At 45.2% G+C, this 26328-nt stretch overlaps 1 protein-coding gene across 1 annotated transcript in view; it reads right to left on the bottom strand.

Annotated features, from left to right (window-relative positions):
- LOC121278030 (dedicator of cytokinesis protein 2-like) overlaps positions 1–26328 on the bottom strand; it is a 1199266-nt gene that overhangs the window by 896331 nt on the left and 276607 nt on the right. The window contains exons 14-16 of the mRNA XM_041188048.1: positions 15970–16094; positions 10136–10234; positions 735–807 (exon numbers count right to left, since the gene is read on the bottom strand). Of these exons, the coding sequence (XP_041043982.1) occupies positions 735–807; positions 10136–10234; positions 15970–16094 (297 nt within the window). The remainder of the gene's footprint in view (positions 1–734; positions 808–10135; positions 10235–15969; positions 16095–26328) is intronic.

The following is a 26328-nucleotide window of genomic DNA, read 5'->3' as shown; positions in this document are numbered from 1 at the left end:
CTTGAAGCCACCAGATTGTTGTAAAAGCCCATCTGGTCCATTAATTGCCTTTAGGGAAGGAAATCATCTAGCTTACATGTGACTCTGGACCCACAGCAATGTGGTTGACTCTGAATTGGCCTAGTAAGCCACTCAGATGTAGTCAAGAAGGTAGTGGCCCTACCACCCGGTCAAGGGCAATTAGGGACGGATTGCCCATACCCCATGAATGAAAAACTTGTAGGTGTTCCCTTGCTGAAGAATCATGTTTGCAACATGATATTTTTGATGACAGGATCTCCCCAATGACAAGGAAGATTTGTTGCAGGCCAACAATGTTAAAACAAAAACTGCAATAAACAATCTGACCGAGGAGATGTAAAGCTACTGGAGATACCAGTTTATGTTGGCCAAAACCATCCTGTTAGATAGTACAATTTGCCTCCAGAGGCATGAATTCCTCCTAATTTATATGATGGCACCGTCTGTGAAGGTTGTAATAAAACTGAGACATCCTTGTCAGCATCACAAAGAGACTTGTGATTCTTATGTCATCAGAGGTTTAACACATTATGTCTTTGAGCGCATGGATTTGCAGAAACCTGCAGTGATGAGATCACACTCAGGACTCGGCGTTCGAAGCCTCTTGTTTCTCCTCACAAGACTCCTTCTGCAAATTTGGAGCAAGTTCTGGATTTTAAGGAAAATCAGCAGTCACCAGCTAAAGGTGTTAGGCACTGCTCAACTGTACTTACATTCGGCGGATGATCTGTGTTTGAATGTGAAGCGCAGATGGGTCCTCTGAACATCTTCAATGGCAATTGCAACCTGGGAACAGTAATCAAAACTTAGCAAGTTTGGAATGGAACTGACTGGTATAAAGTTTGCTAAAGAGGCTGGCAGGAATTTTAGACGAGAAAGGTTTGTAATTCAGCAATAATTATCTGGACACCGTGATATCAAGCAACATTGTCGAGTCTGAAAAAGGAGAACAGCAGACAAGGTAAGTCAGAGCCACACAGTGATGGGTGACTGCAGATGTTTAATGTGGGCTCTTAACAGCCTGACATTTGTGAAAGGAAGTGAACACCAGACCTCAAATTAACGTGTGAATATTAGAATGCAATTCCTTACTCCCTATTTAATAGGAAGCATTAACCATGTTAAAATAAATGCATTAGCATCTCTAAACAGAAATTTGGAACAGAAGTAGGCAATTCGGCTCATTAAGGTAAAAGCAAAATACTGCGGATGCTGGAAATCTGAAATAAAAGCACAAAATGCTGGAAAAACCCAGCAGATCTGACAGCATCTGTGGAGAGAGAAACAGAGTTAACGTTTCGAGTCTGTGTGACTCGTGATGAATTTTATACTGTGAAGAAGGTGGGGGGGATCAGGTGGAACAAGATGGAAGGTCGGGGATAGGTGGGAGCTCAGGAGAGATTTGACACAGGACAAAGTGTTAATGGTAGTCTTAAAGGCTAAAGGAGGTGTCTTAAGCAGGATAAAATCCACCGAATTTCTACTTCTCTTTACCTCTGAAGGAGAGTCATGCAGATGTGAAATGTTAACTCTGCTTCTCTCTCCACAGATGCTGCCAGACCTACTGAGTTTTTCCAGTATTTTCTGTTTTTAATCCAGCTCATTAAACCTGCTTCACCGTTCAATTAGATTGTGGCTAATCTGTACTGCAACCTCACTTACCCGCCTTAGTTCCAAAACCCTTGATATCCTCATCCAACAATAATCTATCTGTCTGATTCTTAAAAAAATTCAACCAACACAGTGCCCACAAGACTTGGAGTCCCATCTGACCCTGAGATGAGCTGCTGATCCCATTGTCCGTTCTCTCACCAAAATTGACTACTTACGCATCTTCGCTCCTGCCTCTTCTAAACTGCTGCAGGAATCATCGTCCATCCCAATTTTTAACCAAATTGTTAATCCCAATGCAATCCTGGCTGGCCTCCTATCTTGCAGCCTCCATGAACTTGAACTCATTCAAAACTCTGTTGCCTGTTACCTAACTGGCACCAAGTCCTGTCACCCATTACCACTGTCTTTCCTGACTGATGTTGGCTCTTCATCCAGTAATGCCTTCAAATTCTCAGCCTTAATTTCAAATCCCACCCTTTCCCCCACCTGCTCCAGTCCTCATGATTCTCTGAGATATCTGCACCCCTCCAATTCCAGCCTCTTGTGCCTTCCTGATTTTAATTGTTTCATTACTGCCTCCAGCTGCCTGGGCCCCAAACTCTGGAATTTCCACTTCAAACCTCTCGATCTTTCCCTCCTCCTTAAGACTCTCCTTAAACCGACCTCTTTGACCAAGCTTTCGCTCACCAAAAAGAAAATAAAGACTTGCATTTATACAACACCTTTCATGACCATCAGATGTCCCAAAGTGTTTTACAGCCAATGAAATACTTTTGAAGTGTAGTTACTGTAATAATGTAGGAAATACAGTAGCGAATTTGTGCACAGCAAGCTCCCATAAACAGCAATGTGATAATGGCCAGATAAATCTGTTCTTGCGATGCTGATTGTGGAATAAATATTGACAGGGCGCCATGAATAACTCTGCTGATCTTCCTCGAAATAGTGCCACAGGATCTATTATGCCCACCTGAGAGGCTGACAGGGCCTCGGTTTAACATCTCATCAGGAAGACGGCAAGCCAGCACCTCTGACAATGCAGCATCCCCTCAGTGCTGCATTGGAGTGTTAGTCGGAATTTTTGATCTGGGATAGGACTTGCACTCACATTCTATGCTAATAACTCCTTATTTGGCTTTGGTGTCAAATGTTTGATAATTCTCCTTTGAAGAGCCTTGCGATCATTTACTATATTAAAGGCACTATGTAAATGTAAGCTGTTGTTCCAATAGTAGTGTCCAAAAGAACTACATGTGTGAATCCGTGTAGCCTCCCTATATCAAGAATAGTTATAAGGCATGAAGATCTAGGGATCGAGCAACCTGCCATATGTATCTGGGGAATGGTCAGGCATAAAAAAGAAGGAAAATAGTCTCTAGCTTCCTAATCTTTACAATGTTCAGTGAGCTCCTGTAATTTCCCTAAAGTGAGGGGAAATACTACACTCTTCACTGCCCTGTTGGATTGACAGGCAGAATGACAAGCAGATTGAAACAGTATAAAAATTAACATAAAGCTTAGAAAGTTAACATGCAGGAACAGCAAGCAATAAGGAAGGCAAATGGCATGCTGGTCTTTATTGCAAGGGGGTTGGAGTACAAGATTAAGAAAACCTTGTTGCCATTGGACATGGCATTGGTGAGGCCACACCTAGGTCACAGTTTTGGTGTCCATACCTAAAGAAGGATATATTTGCTTTACAGGGAGTGCAACAAAGATTGATTTATGGGATGAGGTGATTGTTCGATGAAGAGAGATTGAGTAGAAGGGGCATTTATTCCCTGCAGTTTGGAAGAATGAGAGGTGATTCACTGAAACATCAAAAAAAAATTGAGAGAGCATGACAGTGTAAATGCTGAGAAGCTGTTTTCCCCTTCCTGAAGAATCTAGAACAGGGACTATAGCCTCAGGATAAGGGTTGGTCCATTTCTGAATGAGATGAGGAGAAATTTCTTCACTCGCAGATTTATGAATCTTTGGAATTCTCTACCCCAGAAAGCTGTGAGTGTTCAGTTGTGAAGTAGGTTCAAGGCTGAAATCAACAGATTTTTAAAATTGTATTCAATGGAATTAAGGGAAATGGGAACCAGGTGGAAAAGTGTTGAGGTTGAAGATTAGTTATGATCTTATTGAGCTGCAAAGCATGCTTGAGGGCCTGCATGACCTGCTCTTGCTCCTATTTCTTATTTTAATTTGTAGGGTTTTAGATCAGAGGATATGAGCAAGAAAGTAATTGGTTTCCTCCTTCCTGACCAGCAGGACATAGATCAGAGTCAGACGCTCTCTAGTGTTTGTCAATAGCAGATAGTACCCGTCCTATCCAGTGGTCAACAAGGCCTCTGGGGCCTATAGCAAGAATTGGGTTTCCATCCTCAATACTAAGTGCAGGCCTGTGTCTGAGGAATGTTGGGTCTATGCAAACACCCAGACCTCGGAAATTCGGCAGGGTCACGAGCTGTAAGGTGGAGTGGACTTGCACACCACCTGACATGAACCCATGCCTGGGAAGGAGGGAGAAACAAATGGACCAGGTACAGCTTTCAGATACCAGCAAGAAAATGAGTTAAAGTGGCAGACAGTGTGATTTCAGCACAGTGAGCCTGCAGCAAGCTTTGCAGCCACACAATGCATTGTGCGTGACTCAGGTGGGAACCTGATTCTCTACTCAATAAACTTGAGTAGTTCTCAATAGGTTGTGAGTCAAGTCAGAAGAAGTCAATTTTGCTTCAGTTGGACAGATTTCAGTCTGTTGTTTTTATTGTGAAGAAATTGGAAACTTCTTTGAGGGAGGAGAATAGACTTACTTACACTGTGGTGCTGTATCGAATATCAAGTCAGTTGTGCTCCTGTTGTTGTTGAACCCAGTAAGAGAATAACATGGATCTCAGTAATACCTAGTTTAGAGACAGAGATTCAAGCCCCAATCCAGAGATTTGAACACCAAGTTTAGGCTGACACTTCAGTACAGTACTGACAGAGCTCCTCACCCTCAGAGGTGACACCTTTCAGATGAGACGTTAAACCCAAGCTTCATCAACCCTCTCAGGTGGGTGTAAAAGATCCCATGGCACTGATTGGAAGAAGAGCAGTGGCAATCTTCCTGGCATCCTGGCCAATATTTCTCCCTCAACCAACATCACAAATACAGACTATCTGGTCATGATCATATTCATGTTTGTGGGATCTTGCTGTGATGCAAATCAGCTGCCACACATTACAGCAGCGACTACACTTCAAGATGTTTATTGGCTGTAAAGCACTTTGGGATGTCCTGTGGTTGTACAGGACACTACAGAATGCAAGATCTCCTTTTCTTATATGTTACATAAATCCAAATTTATGAACACATTACCATCTGTCACAATTTTAACTGTCAAACACTGAGGACTGCATAACCTACCTTACCTAGAGACTGGTTATCGGTTGAACAGGTTGGGCCTATGCTCCCAGAGCCCCAGAGGGGCACGACTTCCACCTGTCCCTCTGAATCTATCCCAACCCTCATCGTACCACCAGAAATTCTTAAACAGATGGAAGCACCCCAACGATCGGAAGGTATGTCCTGCCAACGGCTGAGGCTGATGCCTTCAACAGTAGGTGTTGAGGGATTGGACTGGATGGAGAGGTCACTACAAGGTCCTTACCAATCAAAGCCCATTACCACATTTTTCCAAGATCTACTGCCAATTTTCCCTTGACTGGCTGGGTGGCATACAGATGGTTGGGAAACACCAGATCCTACCTCCCTGCCATGCAGAGGAGCCAAGAACAGAGATAGGGAGAGAGGGGGTTAAAAGTTGGACCTTAAACATAAAAACATAAGAAATAGGAACAGGGGCAGGTCATTTGGCCCCTTGAGTCTACTCCGCCATTCAATAAGGTTTGATAGTGACCTTAACTATCCCCACCCCCGGCCCTCAACCCTCACCATAACCTTCGACTCACTTGTAGATCAAAACTGTCTAACTCAGTCTTGAATATATTCAATGACCCAACCTCCATTGGTCTCTGGGGAAGACAATGCCAAAGTTTAATGACCCTCTGAAAGAAGAAATTCCTCCTCATCTCCCAAATGGGAGGCCTCTTATTCTGAATTGCCCCTAGTTCCTGTCTCTCCTACAAGGGGAAATATCTTTCAAATATCCACCCTGTCAAGCCCCCTCACTATCTCATATGTTTCAATAAGATCAACTCTCATTCTTCTAAACTCCAATGGGCATTGGCCTAACCTGTTCAAATTGCCGCATAGCAGCAGGAGACACCTTTTTCCCTTCATTCTTCTCCAGTATCATGCCTGATTTTAGATGAAAAATCCTGAACTGGCTAGTGAGAGGCCTTGTGGAGGTCAAAGCAACCTGCAGTTGGCCTAAAATTATAGTTGAGGGGTTACACAGATATGATTTTATGAGTTGAGCAAAATGGTGTCATTTATCATGGAGGTTAACATCTATATACAATGACATGCATTGTTGGATGTTCTATATGGCCAACATGACTACACAAGGTGGGGGCTGATATGGGCAAAAATGCAAAACAGGCGGGATAAATCTTGTTGCCTGTTGGAAGACATCCAGCAATTGTGTCTACCGAAGTAAATGGAAGTACATATCAGGTGGAGGGAGGAATAGGAAATTGATGTCTTGCTGCCCCATCTCCCACTTGTCAAGTTAGAACAAATTTAATGGGGAAGGGCTGGCTGGTTATCTGTTGAAGAAGGGTTAGTTGGGAGTGTTCTGAGAGTGCAGTGAATTGGTCTTCCAGTACTGAATACCCGTGTCAATGACAAACACTTGGAGGAAAGGGCAGCTAGGAGCAAAAACGACCACACCCACGGAGTGATTAAGTTTCTGACAAAGCGAAGGATGAGGAGCAGAGAGGTAGCACTAATTAACGAACAGAAAGGGGTAGGAGAAATTTTTTTTCTTTAACATGGATGTATTTTGGGACCAAATCTCTGACCAGAGACAGTGTTGGGCATAGAGACCGTGGGCATTGGGGCTGGCCAGATATTGTCAAAATGTTAAAGAATCTCAAAACCAACCTGCCACTTCCAGATTTAACGGAGATGGGATGATAAGATGGGATGTGGTGGGGTTGCGGGTGGGGGCTGTGAGTGACTAATCTGGGCATTTGAATATTATAATAAGGCTGCGTACCTTAGGTTTAACGTCCATCCATTTTAAATGTCATGCTGGGGAGTCTGGCTTCTCAGCCCTTGGCCAATCCAGCAGTAATTAAGGGAGGTGAGGACTACTGGGTATGCCTTGTGAGTGGCTTTCAAGCACCTTTCCACTCATCTGTTGGATCTAGCTCACCTGCCCCCACCTCACCGCAACCTCTCCCCCTGCTCACTATGATTGAACAGTCCCACGCCTAGCCACAATCTCCCAATGACCTCAGGCTTTCAATCATTCTCCCTTCCAACATTTCCAATCTCCCCTCTCCCCTCCGGCCTCTAATCCCGCTCACTCCATTCAGCACCCCCCCCCCCCACCCCACTCCACCCCCCTGCCAACACCGATGTGTTTCTGAACCCCAGAATTGTCTCTGCCACTGCCCTTTGGTGTCTCTGGGCTTCTCACACCCCCTCACCCTGATTTCTCTGAGCACCAGTGTGTCTACAGCCCCCTCCGGTGTCTCCAATTGTCAATTGATCCATGCCCTTCCATGCCCCAACCCAGGAGCTCCCCCTCCGTCGTCTCCAGTCTGGTGCTGGAGGCATATCTGCCCAACAGCCAGTCAGTCAGCCTCTCAATCCCCCGATCGATTCTAACACAAGATCTGTTACAAACCATTGCATGGTTTACACCATTATTTTAATTTGTTTTTAAAAAATGTTCCTTGATATGTTTAAGAGTGATTATTTGGTGCATTTTGAGTAATACAACTGGAGAGGAATTTATCACACAAAAAAATTAAGCATTTTCCATCACTGTCTCAATCCTGTGTGTAACCCAATTTTTAAAAAAAATTGAAAATGACTTTTAAAAAAAATGTGCCAAACTATTTTCTAAGCTTGGTGCACAGTGATGAATTTACTTAGTAAACCTTAAAAAAAAACTGTTCAAGATCTAGTCACTGGACTGGTGTTCTAGAGACCCAAAGTGATGCTATGGGGATCAGGGTTCGAATCCCACCCGGGCAGATGGTGAATTTTGAATTCAATAAAAATCTGGAATTAAAAATCTAATGATGACCATGAAACCATTGTCGACTGTCGTAAAATCCCATCTGGTTCGCTAATGCCCTTTAGGGAAGGAAGTCTGCCGTCTTTACCTGGCCTGGCCTACTTGTGGCTCCAGACCCACCAGCGATGTGGTTGACTCGTAAGCTGCCTGAACAAGGTGCAATCAGGGATGGGCAATAAATGCTGGCCTGGCCAGACATGCCCACATCCCATGAGCAGATTAAAAAAAATGCGTAATGCTAATGTTCTCGCACCCAACAGACCCAGCTGAGTTTTTGGGGCCTCCTTGAAAGGCCCGAGTCGGCAGTTGGCAGAGACTCCCAGCGGTGATCGATTAATTCACCTCAGGGGTATGGCCAGTTTTTTAGGGCGAGGCCTGATTCCAGGGCAGCGCTTTTTGAACGAGAGCAAAAGATGATAGAAACTCGAGAAAAGCGATGTTACGTCAGCTTGGCTGAAACTGGGGAAGTTGAGGCAAAAAGAAAAGGTCAGCGCGACCAAGCAGAAACTCCAGGCCACAATAAATAGGACTATTACAGCTGAAATTGGATTTGACAGGATCCTTAGGTATTTGGAGTATTCGACTCCATCTCAGCTTTCACACGCCCACCCCACCACACACACGGCTGGATTTTATTCTCCTCTACTGCCGGTTTCAAGGTGGGAGGTGTGGGTGGGTGGGGTGGTTGGGTGGGGTGGTGGGGTGGGGGGTGGGGCAGTGGGACCATGCTGTATCCATTGGCTGGCCTTCCCACCTCCTAACAGCCCATCCCCAATCTCCCTAACATTTTATGGGGGGTGAGGCATCCCCTCTGCCACTCGGCCTATTTAAGCCCTTAATTGGCCAATTCATGGCTACCTAGGGGCCTCATCATGCCACTTGCCAGCACTTTACCCACAGTGGTAAGGGAGAGGTCCAAGCCATGCAGAAAACCCAGCAGCTCTAGCTGTACAGCTGGCGTCAGGCAAGCGGAAGGACCTCCTTTTGAGGCTTGAGCTGATCGGAGGCACCCACCCCGCACCCTCCCCCCACCCCCAAGGTCATTCCCCTTTAACACTCCACCTGACCACTTGAACCAGGCCCACCCTCAACCGCCTCACCGAGACCCGAGACCCCAGTCCTATCTGGGCTCCTCAGCATGGTGGGACAGCCCCTAATCCCAGAAGTGACCACCACTCCTGGCTGGCACTGCTGGGACTACAGAGCTGCTGGCCGGCAGCTCTCTAGAGTGGAACCTCTTCCCTTGTTGGGGGCAGACTCTGGTCTTAAAGCAATGAACGCTGCTGTCAGCATTAAATTGTTGCAGAATTACCTGGAAAAACTCAGCAGGTCTGGCAGCATCGGCGGAGAAGAAAAGTCCAAGAAAGACTCGAACTCAAGTTCTGTCGAAGGGTCATGAGGACTCGAAACGTCAACTCTTTTCTTCTCCGCCGATGCTGCCAGACCTGCTGAGTTTTTCCAGGTAATTCTGTTTTTGTTTTTGTTTTGGATTTCCAGCATCCGCAGTTTTTTTGTTTTTAAATTGTTGCAGGGCAGCTCTCTGGACCGTGGGCAGGGTCCATAACATTTTAGCTGGGGTCAGGGGTTAATGGCACCCCATAAAGTCCAGCCCACACACATACACATACACACACACACACACACACACACACACATAGTCCATTTCTGAAATAAAAACAGAAAATTCTGGAAACACTCAACAGGTCAGACAGCAGGGTGAGATTGTAGAATGGTGGTAATGTCACTGGACTAGTAACCAAGGGACCTAGGCTAATGAGCATGTGTTCAAATCCCAACATGGCTGGTGGAATTTAAGTTCAAGTAATAAAATCTGGAATTGAATGCTAGTCTCAGTAATGGTGAACATGGAAACTATCATTGATTGTCATAAAAAAAAAACTCATCTGGTTCACTAATGCCTTTTAGGGAAGGAAATCTGCTGTCCTTACACAGTCCGGCCTACGTGTGACTCCAGACCCACCAGCAATGTGGTTGACTCTTAAATACCCTCTGAAGTGGTATGGCAAGCCACTCAGTTCAAGGGCAATTAGGGATAGCCAACAAATGCTGGCCTTGACAGCAGTGCCCACATCCCATGAAAGAATTAAAAAAAAATCTGTGGAGAGAAACAGAGTTTAAGTTTCGAGTCAATGACCACTCGGAGCAGAACACAACTCATTTCTATTCCCTTGCCATCTGGTTTTGCAGCGCAGCCTGTTTAAGCAGCTCACTGAAACTTTTTCGTTCCTCGGTGTCCAGTCTACTTACTCTGATTTAGATCTCTAGCCGTTAACAAAAAAGCTCACACTGACCTTGACAGTCTCCATCCAGTGCTGTTGCTTGAGTTGGTAATAAACCACCGACTGGTAGTAAGTGACAGGTTTGTCTCCAGCACCTTGGCATATGGCATTCTGGGCAGTGCAGGGAGAGGAAAAATAAATAAAAAATTAGAGCAGCAATTTCCACACAGCTACACTTTTCAAAAATGATTAATTGTGCCCGCTTCTCATTTGAGATAAAAGTTCCATCTCTTGCCAGTCCATGCTCCGAGTACTTCATTAATAAAATGTCTGGAGTGGGTGGTAAAATTGATTACTTTTTGAGAAGGCACAGTGTGATATTCATGTGAGGCTGAAATAATTACATTACTTATATAGAGACGACAGGTTGTATTTTAATAACGACAAACTGCTTGGAGAGATAACATCCCTTCAGACATTACAGGAGGTAATACCTCTTTCTATCTTGGCACTTGTGAGGTGAATGCTGACAGCTCAGGAAAAAGGGATCTACCTACTTCGTGTCAATGCACGGTGACAAAGTTCTTTTGTCAGCCCTGGCCTAGCGTGTGCACACTCGGCAGTGAGTCAGAAGGTTGCATCTTTAAGTATTACTCCAAAAGCTTGAGCAAGGTATTTAAACGGACGCTCCCAGGCTCAGCTTCAAGGAAGTCACTGCTTTGCTGGAGGTGCCGGCTTTCAGATGAGACATTAAGCTGAGGCCCTATCTGTCCTCCCACATAAAATATATCCCAAAGCACTATTTTGAAGGAGAGCAGGGAGGTTCTCAAAAAGAATGTAAGGGATAGGAGCAGGAGTGGAGGAGTGGGCCATTCAGCCCCTTGAGTCTGCTCTACCATTTTATAAGATAGCGGCTGATGTGATTGTGGCCTTAACTCCATTTTCCTCCCTACGTCCATGAACTTTGATTCCCTTGTAGATCAAATTTAATTCTGCCTTGAATGTTTCCACTACTTGCTAAGGGAGAGAATTCCAAATACTAACCACCCTCAGAGAGAGAAGAAATTCCTTCTCATCTCTGTCTTAGGTGGGAGACTCCTTATTTTTTAACTGTGCCCCTTAGTTTGAGATTCCCTCACAAGGGGAAACATTCTCTCAGCATCTATTCTGTCAAACCCCCTCAAGAACCTTATACTTTTCAATAAGATCACCTTTTAAACTCCAATGCGTATAGGCCCAAGCATTCCTCATAAGACATGCCCCTCATCCCAAAGAATAAGCATAGTAAATATTCTTTGAACTGCCTCATATGTAGTTGCCTTTACCACACATCCTTTAATACCTTTGGTTAACTGCAACCCATCAGCCTCCGATTTGAAATTTACAATTTCCCTTGTAAGTGTGGTAACCAAACTGTACATATAGTACTCCCCAGTGTCTTGGCCACCAATATTTATCCTTCTCATTAGCTCTTGGAATTGAATTATTTAACCTGGTGAGAGAATTGGCTGAGTGACAGGGATAAAGGACAAGTAATTGGCAGGATGTGATGATTGGTGTCCTGCATGGATCTGTGTTGGGGCCTCAGTTCCTCACTGTACTTATTAGGGATTTAGATGATGGAATATAAAGATTGCAATAACTAGGGTTCGACTTTCTGGAATTTAGGATGTTAAGAGGTGACTTGGAGGCCTTGTGGTACGGTGAGTAGCATCCCTGCCTCTGAGTTGGCCAGGAAAGGGCCATTCATAATGCAGCCAAACAGGTTGAGTATCCCCTGAAAATCCTTCCAACACATGCCAATGGCAGGCGGTAAGAGTGGGAGAGATTCCTGGTCAGCCATGAGACGGAAAGAAAATCGGAGCCTCTACCATCGGTATCCATTGCTCCAGACTACAACAAGCATCTTGCCATAGCACCTCGGACTCCCTGAGTGATCTGTAACACACCACAAGGGGTGATTTGATAGAACCTTTCAAGACATTTAGTGGAACAAACTGTTTCCACTAGTCGAGGAGTCTAGGACTAGGTGGGTGTAGTCTAAAATTAGAATCAAATTTTTCAGGAGTGAAGTTAGGAAACACTGATGCACAGAAAGGTCGGGAGAAGTTTGGAACTCTTTTCCACAAAGGAAAATTGTAACTTTCAAATCAGAGACTGATAGATTCCAGTTAACCAAAGGGTGTGGGGGTAAAAGCAAATGTGTGGAGAAGAGTCACAGATCAGCCATGATCTCAAAAAATGGTGGAAGACACTCAAGGAGAGAAATGGCCCATTCCTCTTCCTATGAGCTGAATTTTCCCAGCCTCCCAGGCGTCAGTGAAGGCTGAGGGTCATGGCAGGGAAATTCGGATGGTTGTGTCTCGGGACAGCTCCTCGACATCGTTGCGCTGCTGGAAGAGTTTCCAGGAGCTGGGCTGAGAGTTAGGCCAATTACCACCACCCCCCCACCCACCCCCCGCCCCATTTAGGGACATTTTCCGAGGGCAATGGCAGAGCAGCCACCTGCTGAGTGCAGAATGCTGGCAGCTCTTTGGAGGTGACTTCCTGGCAACAATGACTGGGGCAGTCAACCTAGGCCCCAATGAAGGAACCACCCACAGCCACGGCCAAAACTAACCCCGTGGTAGGGGGGTTGCCAGCTGGCTTTCCTCCTCCCCCTCCGCACCGATAGCCCTACCAGCTGAAGGCCTCTTCATTTTCAAACTTGCAGCAGGTGCCTGAGAGAGAGAGCCCTCGCGCTCACCTTTCTGCTTCAGCAGTGCCCTCCTCAGTGGGGCTGCCCGCCACCCTGAGGCGTGAGCCCTCTGATTGGGCCTCCTGTCCTGGGAACCTGCCTGCCTGACTTAACAGGACAGTGAACATGGAGGCAGGCTTGTAATTAGCCACAGCCTGTAAAGTTCCACTGGTGGGCAAAACAATCCTGATATGGGGATCATGATCCAACTGGGAAAATTCTAGCTAATGTTTCCACGTTTCACAACAAATGTCACTGAAGCAGATTATCTGGTTGCTCTCTCGTCATTGTTTGTGGGACCGTGCCATCGGCAAAATGACTGCCGTGTTTCCTACATCTGTTTCTCCCAAGCATGCTACACCTCAGGGCAGAATTTTCCAGGCCCTCGCTGGCGGGTTTGCAGGTTTGGGGCCTGTTAAAATCCCCCAGATGCTCTTCCCGCCGCCCTCCTTGTCCGCTCCCAACCTGTCCAAAATTTTATGAGGGGCAGGGGAAGCTGAGGGCAGCTTGCCTGTCCTCGTCCCAATTGAGGCCTTTAAGTGGTCAATAAATGGTCACATAAGGGCCGCTTCCCACAGGGGTTAAGGGGTGGGGGCAGCTCGGCAGGTCACCCTGCTCAGGCTTTGGGTGGCAAGTGGGGATTTGGGGGGGTGGGTGACCTCCTTCAAGGATCCTTTTCTACATCGAGTGATGCCCCTCTTCCCCACTCCAAAGTCTGCCCCCACGGGCTATCCTTTCTCCTCACTGACCTCTCCATCAAGACCCTCACCACCACATTCCCCCACCCCCCCCACGCCCACCCCGTATCTCCACCGGGCCTCACCTCCCCTTTTTACGATAAGAACGCCCCAACCCCCACTTCCTCACTTACCTAGTTCTGGACCCCAGGACTTAGAATCTGGAGACTGCTTGTAGTCCCTGTGCTAGCCATTGCTGCTACTGGCGCTGTTGGGACTGCAGGTTGGTCAGCAGCTCTCTGAGGCGGAACTTTCACCTGAATGAGGGGAGGAAGGCCCTTCTCCAGCCAGTTAATGCTCCTCAGAACGCTAAACGGCTGCGGGGCTGCTGCGGTAGACGGGGATGTCTTCCCCGCCCACTCTTACCGGTGGCAGGGCAGGAAACTCCACCATCCGAAAAATCCTGCCGCTAATGTCACACCTCAAGTTACTTACTCACATACCGCATCTCAAAATGTGACTTTCAGAACGAAATCTAATTTGCATCTAAATGAATAAGTGATGACTGCTCAAACCATCTTCTGGGGAAAACTGCTCCAGAGACTGCATTACTCACTGAAATATTGCTTCCATGGATTAGTGTTGAATGTACCCCTTGTTCAAGCACAGGTCATGTCCTCTGATTCTACAGCTCTGGCTAAGGCGAAATAGCTCCTTCGAGCTGGACATCATCTAATTCCGTTAGAATCTTAAAAACTTCTCTTTTTCCAGTGAAAGCCTATTTACATAATCGTTTCTCATAATCCAAACCCTTCATCCTCTAAATCATTCTAGTTGCATTCTCCTAGATTCTTCCAATAGCTGTAAATCCTTTTTGTATTGAGGTGACCAGAACTGTACACAATATTCTAAGTGTCATCACGTCAATGATTTATACAGTAGCAGGATTACCTCACTATTTCGGCTCAATATTGAACATTTAATGCATTCCAGCATTTGATTTGCTTTTCTCACTGCTGCCGAGCGTTCTTGCGATCGCTTCAATTTATTGTCAACCAGGACCCACAGATCTCTTTAATTTTCCATGCACAAAATTCTACAGTTCCCAACGGAGACTTTATCGCTGCTGTCTGAGGTGATGCATCCCTTCAGGAGTTGCATTCTTATATGATCTCTTCCCCTGCAACTTATCCATTGCAGACACAGTTCCCAGAGGTCATGGGGTGGGAGGGGGCAGAGAGCAAGATTTCGACCTGAGGGGAGCAGGAATTTGGGCCAGTTTAAGGCCCTTCAGTCCCTTCAGCCTGTCCAACCATTCAGTTAGATTATGTCTGACCTTAACTCCATCTATTCGCCTCGGTTCATAACCCTTAATATTCTTGCCTAACCAAAGCCTGAGTTTTCACTCCCTCAGGAAACTTCTCGACTCAGGAGAAAGGGCCTCAGCTAATTTTTGTCCCAGGAGTGGGGGTGTTTGGGGTTTTGGTGGTTGCAGTGGGCAGGCCCGTCACCCTCTGTAAAGAGTTTAGGGCTGCCGGCTGTGGAGGGAGGCTGTGTGCGAGGCCTGACACCAGAAAATGCCCATGAGATCTGCCAGTTTTTTGTTAAAAATCAAACTGGTTCACGAACGTACTTAACGGAAGGACCCAATATTCTTACCCAATAGTCAATACAGGACACTAGTTCCACACTATGCAGTTGAACCTTGATGCCCTAAGGGCACCTAGCAAGGGCCTTGCCAATATTCCCCATACCCCAAGAACCAAATACACATATATACAATTTGTTAAATATAGTACAGGAATGGTGTGGGTTCAAGTCTCGCTAGAATGTCTATCCTACTGTCTCCTCATGACTTTGATATCAGCTGTGGTTACCTTCATAGTACAATCTGGTAGTAGGCAATATTCTTGAAGACATCCATGGCACAAGCTCAAAGGGGTATCACTTGGAGAAAAGTATGCTTGGAAAACTTGGATATCTATCATATTGCACCATTGTACTATGGGGGAATGATATTGTCATGTTGCACAACATCTCTTCCTCAAACACATGGATTCACTAAGCATCTTTCCATGGAGACAGTGTCCCTTTGCAGTTGAACTCAACACGAAAAACAATGCAAAGGTAAGAATGTAAAATGAAACTTAATAGCACTTGCAGGCAAGCTGGTTAAGCATATGAGGGAGAAAGGAACACTGGATTAGACCAGATGGACTGAATGGCCTGCTCCTGAGCTGTGAAATCTATCTAACCCTAGTGAAAGACAGAAAATGAGAGTACACATCAGATCACTCTGCATCTGAAAAGAGAGAGGGCAAGTTAACTGTTCAAGTAGAGATCATTCGTGAGATTTTTCTGATGCCACTAGGGCTATGATTCTCACATTTTTCCTTTTGTTCTTGACAGTTGGAACTGGGAACCTCGTTTCCTATTTCCTGGAACTGCCAGCAATAGGGAGGAATAGGCTCCAGCACGCTGAAGTATCTTACCGGAATTATATCTCCTTTCTCATCGCAGACACACATCGTAACCTCAACATTCTTCTGAGTGGTCTTATTCTGTTTATCAAACTCTCCTTGGACCACAGTGACGTAAATGTCATTCCGGACATCACCTGGATTTTGGAAAAGAAAAACAAGGTTCCCCCGGTGAATCTTTGTGATTTTTGTATCAACCTGAGAAAGAGCTGCAAAGCCAGAATAGCCACTGTTCAAAGGACACTTTTTCCATCTGTTTATTAAATGAATACTAAATATTGTAAAAGACTAAGAGAGGAAGTTCTATATTTATATAATGCCTTTCACTACATCAGAATTGCCCGAAGTATTTTACAGCCAATGAAATACTTTTGAAGTGCAGTCACTGGGAAATTCAGCAGCCAACTTGCACCCTGGAATTGCCCATAAACCACAATATGATAATGACTTGATAATCCGTTTTAGTGATGTTGGCTAAGGGCTAAACATTGATCAGGATCTCATGGAGAACTCCCCTGCTCTTCTTCAAAATGTCATGGGACCTTTTAAGCCCAACTAAGAGGGCAGACGGAATCTCATTTTAATGCCTCCTCTGACGGTGCAGCTCTCTCCCAGTGCTGCACTGGGAGTGTCAGACTAAATTATGTGCAGAAGTAACAGAAGTGGGGCTTGAACCCACAACCTTCTGCCTAACTGGCGAGATTGGTACCAACTGAGCGACAGCTGATACCCAGGTTATGAGGAGACAGTAGGATCTAGACAATCAATTACAGGCAGTCCTATTTTCAGGCCCTAACTTAAGCATGAGATTGTGTAGTGTCGAGCACTTTAATTTCTCTCCTTAGATTTGTTAGTCTCTTCAGCGGAGTATTCTAGTCTTAGAGTCAATTACAATTGGTTTTCTGTGTTAACTGCTGACGGGTTCAACTTTGATCACATTTATTACATTTTATCAGCTGTAACACATTTGATAAAAGACCATCCAAATGGCAAGTTAACATTTTCTTTAAAAACAAGCCTCTGCTCTTTCTCCCCCCTTGAGACGTTGAGACGTTGTTTGATGCCTGGACAACAGGAAAGGGTGGGGATATGCGGGGCAGGATTTTGCGCTCGGTATGCGGTTGCGCTCCCGACACACCCGAGCGTGAAACAGTGCGCGATATTTCGGTCGGCGGGCACGCGCGAGAGTCGGCAACACGCCCGCCGACAATTACGTGGCCTGTTAAGGCCATTAATATGTTAATTAAGTGCGATTTTTCCGCTGCCCGTCCAACGTTACAGTTGGCAGCTGGACGAATCAGCCAGGCGGCCTTTGGATTTTTGAGGAAGCCTCATCCAAAGGCAGGAAGAGATTTCCGATATTAATTTTTATCATCTGCATTTTCACGTGAGGGAGTCTGATGGTGCGGAGATTTTATTCCTCCATTTCCAAATCTTTGTTTCACGGCTTAAAATTCCTCAGCTCCTCGAGGCAGCTCTCTGCCTTCAGGGAGCTTTCATTCCACGCTCCACCACCCCCCCCTCACGCCCCCCCCCCCCGCCCGCACCCCCCCACCGCGTGCCCGCACAGACTTCGGCGCCTGGCCTCCTCCCACCCCCCCACCACCACCCCACCCCCCCACCCCCCCCGCCCCCACCACCCCCCCCCCCCCCTCCCCCCCCCACCCCCCAGCCCGGTAGTGCTGAGCCTATCGACGGTCTCACGCTGGTTGGCTGTTTAATTGGCCAGCCAGCGTGAAATCATAGTTGGGTGCCGGTCACACGCGGTGGGCCGTTTTCCGGCCTCACTAGGGTTTGCCCACCGCGCCCGCCTGCGACCTCAAAATCATGCCCAGTAGCTTAGAACCATTTGCACACGGTCTCAAATGGGTTGGCTGGCCTGTTTCCTTGTCAATTTTACGTATCCGCAACTTAACCTCCGATACCTCGCCCAAACGTGTGCAAAGTTTTTCTTTGTGTGTATTTGCTCTCTTCCGCTTGAAGTAGCGTTAGAATTCACAAGCAGCAAAGCAACTGTTTCCTTCAGTAATGGACCTCGATGCCAGGTGATAGGGCAATTAGTCCGCTGGCAGCTTAACCGGCTCTTGCTGGCTCGGAAAACCTTGGGGGCCAACTAAAAATCCCAGTCAGCCTCTCTCGATTGGCCCGAGGTGGCCGTTAACTTTGGGGATTGGCTTGTGTGGGCGGGTAGGCCTGCTGCGTCCCATCACCCCAGATTACACCCCAGAGTTCTGAAGGAGATAGCTGAAGAGATAGTGGAGGCGTTAGTGGTGATCTTTCAGGAATCACTGGAGTCAGGGAGGGTCCCAGAGGACTGGAAAATCACTAATGTAACTCCCCTGTTTAAGAAGGGAGTGAGACAAAAGGCGGGAAATTACAGGCTGATTAGCTTGAGCTCAGTCATTGGTAAGATTTTAGAGTCCATTATTAAGGATGAGATTTCAGAATACTTGGAAGTGCATGGTAAAATAGGGCAAAGTCAGTATGGTTTCATCAAGGGGAGGTCATGCCTGACAAATCTGTTAGAATTCTTTGAGGAGGTAATGAGTAGGTTAGACAAAGGAGAGCCAATGGATGTTATCTACTTGGACTTCCAGAAGGCCTTTGACAAGGTGCCGAACAGAAGGCTGCTCAGTAAGATAAGAGCCCATGGTGTTAGAGGCAAGGTACTAGCAAGCATAGAAGATTGGCTGTCTGGCAGGAGGCAGAGAGTGGGGATAAGGGGGCCCTTCTCAGGATGGCGGCCGGTGACTAGTGGAGTTTTGCAGGGGTCAGTGTTGGGACCACAACTTTTCACTTTGTACATTAATGATCTAGATGAAGGAACTGAGGGCATCCTGGCTAAGTTTGTAGATGATACAAATAGATGGAGGAGGGACAGGTAGTATTGAGGAGGTGGGGAGGCTGCAGAAGGATTTGGACAGGTTAGGAGAATGAGCAAAGAAGTGGCAGATGGAATACAACGTGGGGAAGTGTGAGGTCATGCACTTTGGTAGGAAGAATAGAGGCATAGATTATTTTCTAAATGGGGAGAGAATTCAGAAATCTGGAGTGCAAAGGGACTTGGGAGTCCTGGTCCAGGATTCTCTTAAGGTTAACTTGCAGGTTAAGTCGATAGTTAGGAAGGCAAATGCAATGTTGACATTTATTTCGAGAGGACTAGGATATAAAAGCAGGGATGTGCTGCTGAGGCTTTATAAAGCTCTGGTCAGACCACATTTAGAATATTGTGAGCAATTTTAGGCCCCGTATCTCAGGAAGGATGTGCTGGCCCTGGAGAGGTTCCAGAGGAGGTTCACGAGAATGATCCCAGGAATGAAAGGCTTAACATATGAGGAACGTTTGAGGACTCTGGCTCTATACTCGATGGAGTTTAGAAGGATGAGGGGGGATCTGATTGAAACTTACAGAATACTGAAAGGCCTGGATAGAGTGGACGTGGGGAAGATGTTTCCATTAGCAGGAGAGACTAGGACCCGAAGGCACAACCTCAGAGTAAAGGGAAGACCTTTTAGAACCGAGATGAGGAGAAACATCTTTAGCCAGAGAGTGGTGAATCTATGGAATTCATTGGCACAGAAGGCTGTGGAGGCCAGGTCATTGAGTGTATTTAAGACCAAGATAGATAGGTGCTTGATTGGTAAGGGGATCAAAGGTTACGGGGAGAAGGCAGGAGAATGGAATTGAGAAACTTATCAGTCATGATTGAATGGCGGAGCAGACTCGGTGGTCCAATTGGCCTAATTTCTGCTCCTATGTCTTATGGTCTAAGAGTCATACGGACTCAAAATGTTAACTGTATTCCTCTCCGCAGATGCTGTCAGACCTGCTGAGTTTATCCAGGTATTTTTGTTTTTGTTTTTGTTTCAGATTTCCAGCATCCGCAGTTTTTTGCTTTTATCTTATGATCGTACCTTCCCTGGCCATCAGGTCCTAGTCAGAGCTTCTGACTCAGAGGCATGGACGCTACCCATTGTGCCAGAAGACAACCTTGACAATGAATACAAATAATTTATTGAATTGTGAGAGACACTGGAGTCCAACTGAGGTAAACTGAGTTCACCTAGCGAGGGAATGTTGCTGGGACCCTACGTCATGCTGTTCTTTGATTCCCTCACTCTTCTACTCACCTTTCCTTAAGAGGGTAGTTCTTGCTTGGGTAAATTTCTCTACTTCATCCCAGTGGTTGTTTTTCACAAGCAAGCACAGGCATCAAGTGTCCTCAACTAAAGGTGGGTTCACAGCCTAGCTCAATCCTGTGCTCATCTATTGTGGACAGTGTACAAATGTGCACTGAAGTCAGTTGTCATGTCCTTAACACTATCCCAGCCGACTCATGTAAGTCAGCAAAAGGCAAATAGTCAAAGGCACTGGGGAAGCTTTCTTACAGCTGTTAACATGATATTCCCATCCTACCTCCTTAACTAGGCTATTTTATGTAATATAAAGGAAACATAATTATAATCTTAATAAAATCAATAACATTTCATATACTTGAAACAGTTTATAATAATATGACAAATTGTGTCCTAATTTATATAGCAACTTATCAAATCAAATCAGCTCAAGTACTTAACAACCAATAAATTCATGTTAAAGGCATCAATTATGGCTCAGTAATACCAGTTGAGAGACCTGAGCACATAATTCAAGCTAACATTCCCAGCACAGCACAGAGGAGTGCTGCATTGTTGGAGGTGCATCTTTCAGATAAACTGTGGTCACATTTATCTTCCACTGAACAGAACAGATCCTGTAGCACTATTTTGAAGAGGAGCAGGGGAGTTCTGACAAATATTTATCCCTCAACTAATATCACCAAAAACAGGTGATCTGGCCGTTATTACATTGCTGCTTGCGGGCCATTGCTGAGTGCAAATTGGATGTATTTCCTACAATACAATAGTGATCAGAAGTACTTCATTGGCTGCAAAGTGCTTCAGCCATCCTAGACTGCGAAAGGCGCTATAGAAAGATAGGTTTTTCTTAAGGTTCAGTCATTATGGTTATGTAAGGATACATAGCAGCGATTTTGAGTACAGCAATATCCCATAAGCAGCAGTGAGATGATTGTGCAGTTTGATTGAGTTGACTGAGAGAAGAAAGACTCAAACACGGTGAGAACTCCAAATTGACATAATGATACTGGATGAATGAAGCCTGAAGCAAAGGGAAGATGGGCTTTGCTTTTCACCACTCATCTGAAGTAAGGCACTTCTCTCGGTGTTTTTACTGAAGAACCAGACAGATTTATGCACTCAAATTTTTGGTGAGGTGCTTGAACTTTCTGACCTAGAGATGAGAATGATACTAACCAGCTTAAATGAAAAATAAGCTGGATTTAATATTGGGATTTTTTTTTTTACTTGGTTTTATTTATCTTTAGGCAGACTTAATTTCACAGTTGAGGAAATTTCCGAATTAAAGCAAAATTTCAAACCTATTTTTAAAAGTGAGTAGCAATCAATAATGTGACAGGTAGACACTCTGTCAAGGCAATTACTCTGTTTTCCACTTCAGATATTAGTCCTTGGTCTTTTATAGTCTTAGGACTGTTAATGTCCTGTTACTTTGTGATGATTATGACGTAATACAGATCCTGTTGACCTCTCAGTTCATTATGTAACTGACCATTTTTCATGCATTTCATCAGTTTGAAGTTACCTTATTGGACATCTGCAGACATTGTTTGTTGGTTCTTTTGCTTTAAAAATACCTCATAAAGGGGTTTTCTCAAGGGCCTTGCTGCTTTGGAACAGATCTCACTTGCGATAAATTTTTGCACTATATTCTGCTGCACAGGCAACGATAACACAGATTTCTCCTTCTCCTCCACCTGCTCCATTCTGCTGTACTTCCCTACCCATGATTAAGGTGGAGTTAGTGGACAAGGAGCAAAGTGGAGAGCAAGATGGAAACAAAACTGATAGGTGAAGAATAGTTCCTCAGGCTGGCAGAATTTGGGGAGAGGCGTTCCACAGGGAGCGGTGCTGGGAGCGCTATTGTTCACTGTTTACGTTCATGATTTTGGGGCTGGGCTCCCAAAAAGGACAGGGTTGGGATCGGAGGCATGTGCTGCCACAATGTGGTGCCACCAGACTGCTGGCCGCTTCACCACCACGCTCCCAACAATGAGCCATTTTGAATGAGGGCAGCTGGGAAACAGGGAGGCTGCCCTCTGGCAAGTGGCGGATGGCCACTTTAGGCCAATTAAATTTAATTCTCATGTTGGCTGGGGTTTCCAGTTGGCAATGTGGGAAGCCTGGTGGGCTTAGGGCAGGGGGTGGGGGGGGGGTGGTGGGGGGAGAGATGTGAGCACAATGGACCGCCCAGATGCAAAATGGCCGCCGGGCCACAGCTGCAACCGCTGGCCATCGCCTGGAGGGATTTCCCTCGATCCCGGCGAAGACGCTGTGGCTTTTTTAAAATAAACTCCCCCTCACTTGACCTTGCTCTCTGCACTCTTTACATGGACAGCCCCCACCTCAGCTGGTGGGACTGATGACCACCCAGTGCTGGAGGCCCTCGGATGTCAAGCATCGGGAGCCCACCTGTTCTCCCTGATTGGACAGCGAGCCTGCTCCCTGGCCTTTAATTGGCTGGGGCACTGGGATTGGGACCCAGAACGCCCCTGGCCGCTGATTAAAAATTCAACCCTTGGACACGGAAATTGGAAGTACAAATGTCAAAATTTGTAGATGGCTCTAAATTAGTGAGGTGGACGGCGGCAAAATACAGAATGGGCATGTAAACAGATAATTAGTTTCATCATGTGTAAACGTGTGAAGTGCAGTTTGTTCGAAAAATATAGCGCTCACATACTCATCGGGAAATAAGAGTCTAAATTGGCTGGAGGCACCAAGAGATCTAAGGGTTCAGAAGCACAAATCATTAAAAGTAGCAATACAGGTTAACAAAAATTGCAAGCCTGCAGTTTATTTCTAGAGGGGTAGAATTCAAAAGTAGGAAGGTTATGTTAAATTTACATAGAGCCTTGCTTAGGCCACATTTGGGATCCTCTGTTTGTTCTGGGGCCGGGTTTGCATCTCCCTCCGGTGAATCAGGTGGCGAAATGCCAAACTTAATTTTTTTTTGCTGGAGAAATAATTTTGCTCTGCCTTCCATACCATTTTCATGCAGCTTTTTTTTGCAGATCAGGAAGGCCTTGGGTGCAAAATGCCATGCACCTCTTCCGAGATCAAGGTTACCATTGTGAGGACCATAGCATAGAAGGAGGCCATTCGGCCCATTGTGTCTCTGCTTTTGGTATAGCTATCCAATTAACCCTACTGCCCTGCTCTTTCCTCACTGCCCTGTGTTTATTTTTCCCTTTGAATATTTATACAATTCACTTTTGACAGTGACTGTTGAATCTGCTCTCATCACCATTTCAGGCAGTGCATTCCAGATCAGTACAACTTAGAACATAAGAACCAGGAGCAGGAGTGGACAATTCAGCCCCTCGAGCCTGCCCTGCCATTCATTACGATCATGGCTGATCTCATTTCGGCCTCAACTCCAATTTCCCGCTCTCTCCCCATAACCTTTCAACCCGTCACTAATTAAAATTCTGTCTATCTCCTCCTTAAATTTATTCAACGTCCCGGCATCCACTGTACTCTGGGGTAGTGAATTCCATAGGTTCATGATCCTTTAAGAAAAGTAATTCCTCCTCATCTCTGATTTAAATCTACCACCCCTTAGCCTAAAACTATGGCCTCTCATTCTAGAATGCCCCACAAGGGGAAACATCTGCTCCATGTCTACTTTGTCTATCCCCTTTATCATCTTATATACCTCAATTAGATCTCCTCTCATCCTTTTAAACTCTAGCATGTATACGCCTAAACTGCTCAATCTCTCCTCATAAGACAAGCCCCGCATCTCTGGAATCAATCTAGTGAACTTCCTCTAAATCACCTCCAATGCAATTACATCCTTCCTCAAGTAAGGGGACCAAAACTGTGCTCAGTACTCCAGGTGCGATCTCACCATGCCTTGTACAGTTGCATCAACACTTCCCTATTTTTATACTCTATTCCTTTAGCAATAAATGCCAAAATTCTATTTGCCTACCTGCTGTACCTGCATACTAGCTTTCAGTGATACATGCACAAGGATACTCAGGTCCCTCTGCACTGAAGCATTCTGAAGTTTCTCTCCATTTAAAAAATAAGTCACCTTTTTATTCTTCCGACCAAAATGGATAACCTCACACTTATCCATGTTAAACTCCATCTGCCAAATTTTGGCCCATTCACCTAAGCTCTCTATATCCATTTGTAAATTTCTTATTTCTTCCTCGCAACTTACTTTCCCACCTATCTCGGTGTCATCTGCAAATTTAGCTATAGTACCTTCTATCCATGAATCCAAGTCATTAATATAGATTGTAAATAGTTGAGGCCCAAGGACCGAACCCTGTGGCAACCCACTAGTTACAGCTTGCCATCCAGAAAAAGACCCATTTATCCCAACTCTCTGCTTTCTACCGGTTAGCCAATCCTCTATCCAAGTTAATATATTACCCCTAACTCCGTGTGATCTTATCTTGTGTATTAATCTTTTGTGAGACACTTTATCAAAGGCCTTCTGGAAGTCCAGATATACTACATCTACAGGATCTCCATTATCTACTTTGCTTGTCACATCTTCAAAGAATTCTAGAAAATTAGTAAAACATGATTTACTCTTCATAAAACCAAGCTGACTCTGATGGATTGCATTTTGACTTTCCAAATGCCCCAATACTACTTCCTTAATAATGGATTCCAACAATTTCCCAATGACAGACGTTAAACTAACTGGTCTATAGTTTCCTACTTTCTGCCTCCCCCACTTTTTGAATAAGGGTGTTATATTAGGGTTTTTCCAATCCACTGGAACCTTTCCAGAATCCGCAGAATTTTGGAATATTATAGCCAATGCATCCACTATCTTCACTACCACTTCCTTTAAGACCCTGGGATGTAGGCCATCAGGTCCTGGGGACTTTTCGCTCTTTAATCCCAATAGTTTGCTCAGTACTTTTTCTCTAGTGATGGCAATTATTCTAAGTCCCTCCTTCTCTATATCCTCTGCACTATCTGTTATTATTGGGGTGGTACTAGTGTCCTCCACCGTGAAAACTGAGGCAAAATATTGATTAAGCGTCTCTGCAATTTCTGTGTTCCCCACTATTAACTCCCCAGTCTCGTCCTCCAAGGGACCAACATTCACTTTAGCTACTCTTTCCTTTTATATACTTGTAGAAGCTTTGCTATCAGTTTTTACATTTTGTGCTAATTTTCTTTCATCATTTACCTTTGCTCTTTTTATTTTTTTTTTAGTAACCCTTTATTGATCTTTAAAAGTTTCCCAATCTTCCATCCTGCCACTGACCTTTGCAATTTGATATGCCTTAGTTTTTGCCTTTAAGTTATCTTTAACTTCCTTGCTTAGCCATGGATGCTTTTTCCTCCCTCTTACCATCTTTCTTCCTCATTGGGATATATTTTACTTGGGAGGAATTGAATATCTCCTTAAATATCTGCCACTGTTCACCAACCGTCCTACCTTGTAGTCTTCCTGCCCAGTCCACTGGGGCCAAGTCTGCCCTCATACCTATGTGGTTACAACTTGATGGGTAATAAAATATTTCCTCACCTTCTCAGTTGTGCATTTGGCAACCACCTTAAATCTGTGTCCTCTGGTTGTTGACCCTTCTGCCACTGGAAACAGTTTCTCCTTATTTACTCCAGCAAAACGGCGCATGAGTTTGAACACATCCATCAAATCTCCTCTTGACTAACTCTGCTCTAAGGAGAACATCTCGGCTTCTCCAGTCTCACTGGATTGGATGTATACTTGAAAATGACCATTTGAAGGGCTGCAGAATGAACAGTGAGTGGCCCTAATTGTAGGTTCATGACCAATGTAGAGAATGTGTAACTAAATCTCACAGGTCATTCGGTTGACTGAATAGAAGAACAGTAATTAAATTATCCAGTCATGATGTCCTAGCTATCATGGTGTGTGGGAGTGGTTTGATGGGCTTGGTGGTATTTTTCTGCCTGTCCATTTTTTATGTCCGTTAATGGATAACTCTTTTAATGAATTAGTACAGGTACAATGGACCAAATGGCCTCCTTCAGTGTTGTCGCTCTATGATCACCTCACTTAATACAGACCAGGACTGAAGGCGGGATGGGACCTTTCGGGTCTCCTTGTCTCAGAAGACATCACATTTAAATAATCGTTTGGTAGTAAAGAACTTGAGAATTGCTGAAAAAAGAGTCATGCTATCAAAGCTGTTCAGTCTGTACTCATCAGAGCTGTTCGCAAGAATATCAATAGTTTAGGGAACAGTAATCTAGACTGCCTGAGAAGAGA

The sequence above is a fragment of the Carcharodon carcharias genome, chromosome 1 (genome assembly GCF_017639515.1).
Source record: "Carcharodon carcharias isolate sCarCar2 chromosome 1, sCarCar2.pri, whole genome shotgun sequence".
NCBI lineage: Eukaryota > Metazoa > Chordata > Chondrichthyes > Lamniformes > Lamnidae > Carcharodon > Carcharodon carcharias.
The sequence above is the reverse complement of the archived record's forward strand: the minus strand, read 5'-3'. Positions and strand labels throughout refer to the sequence as shown.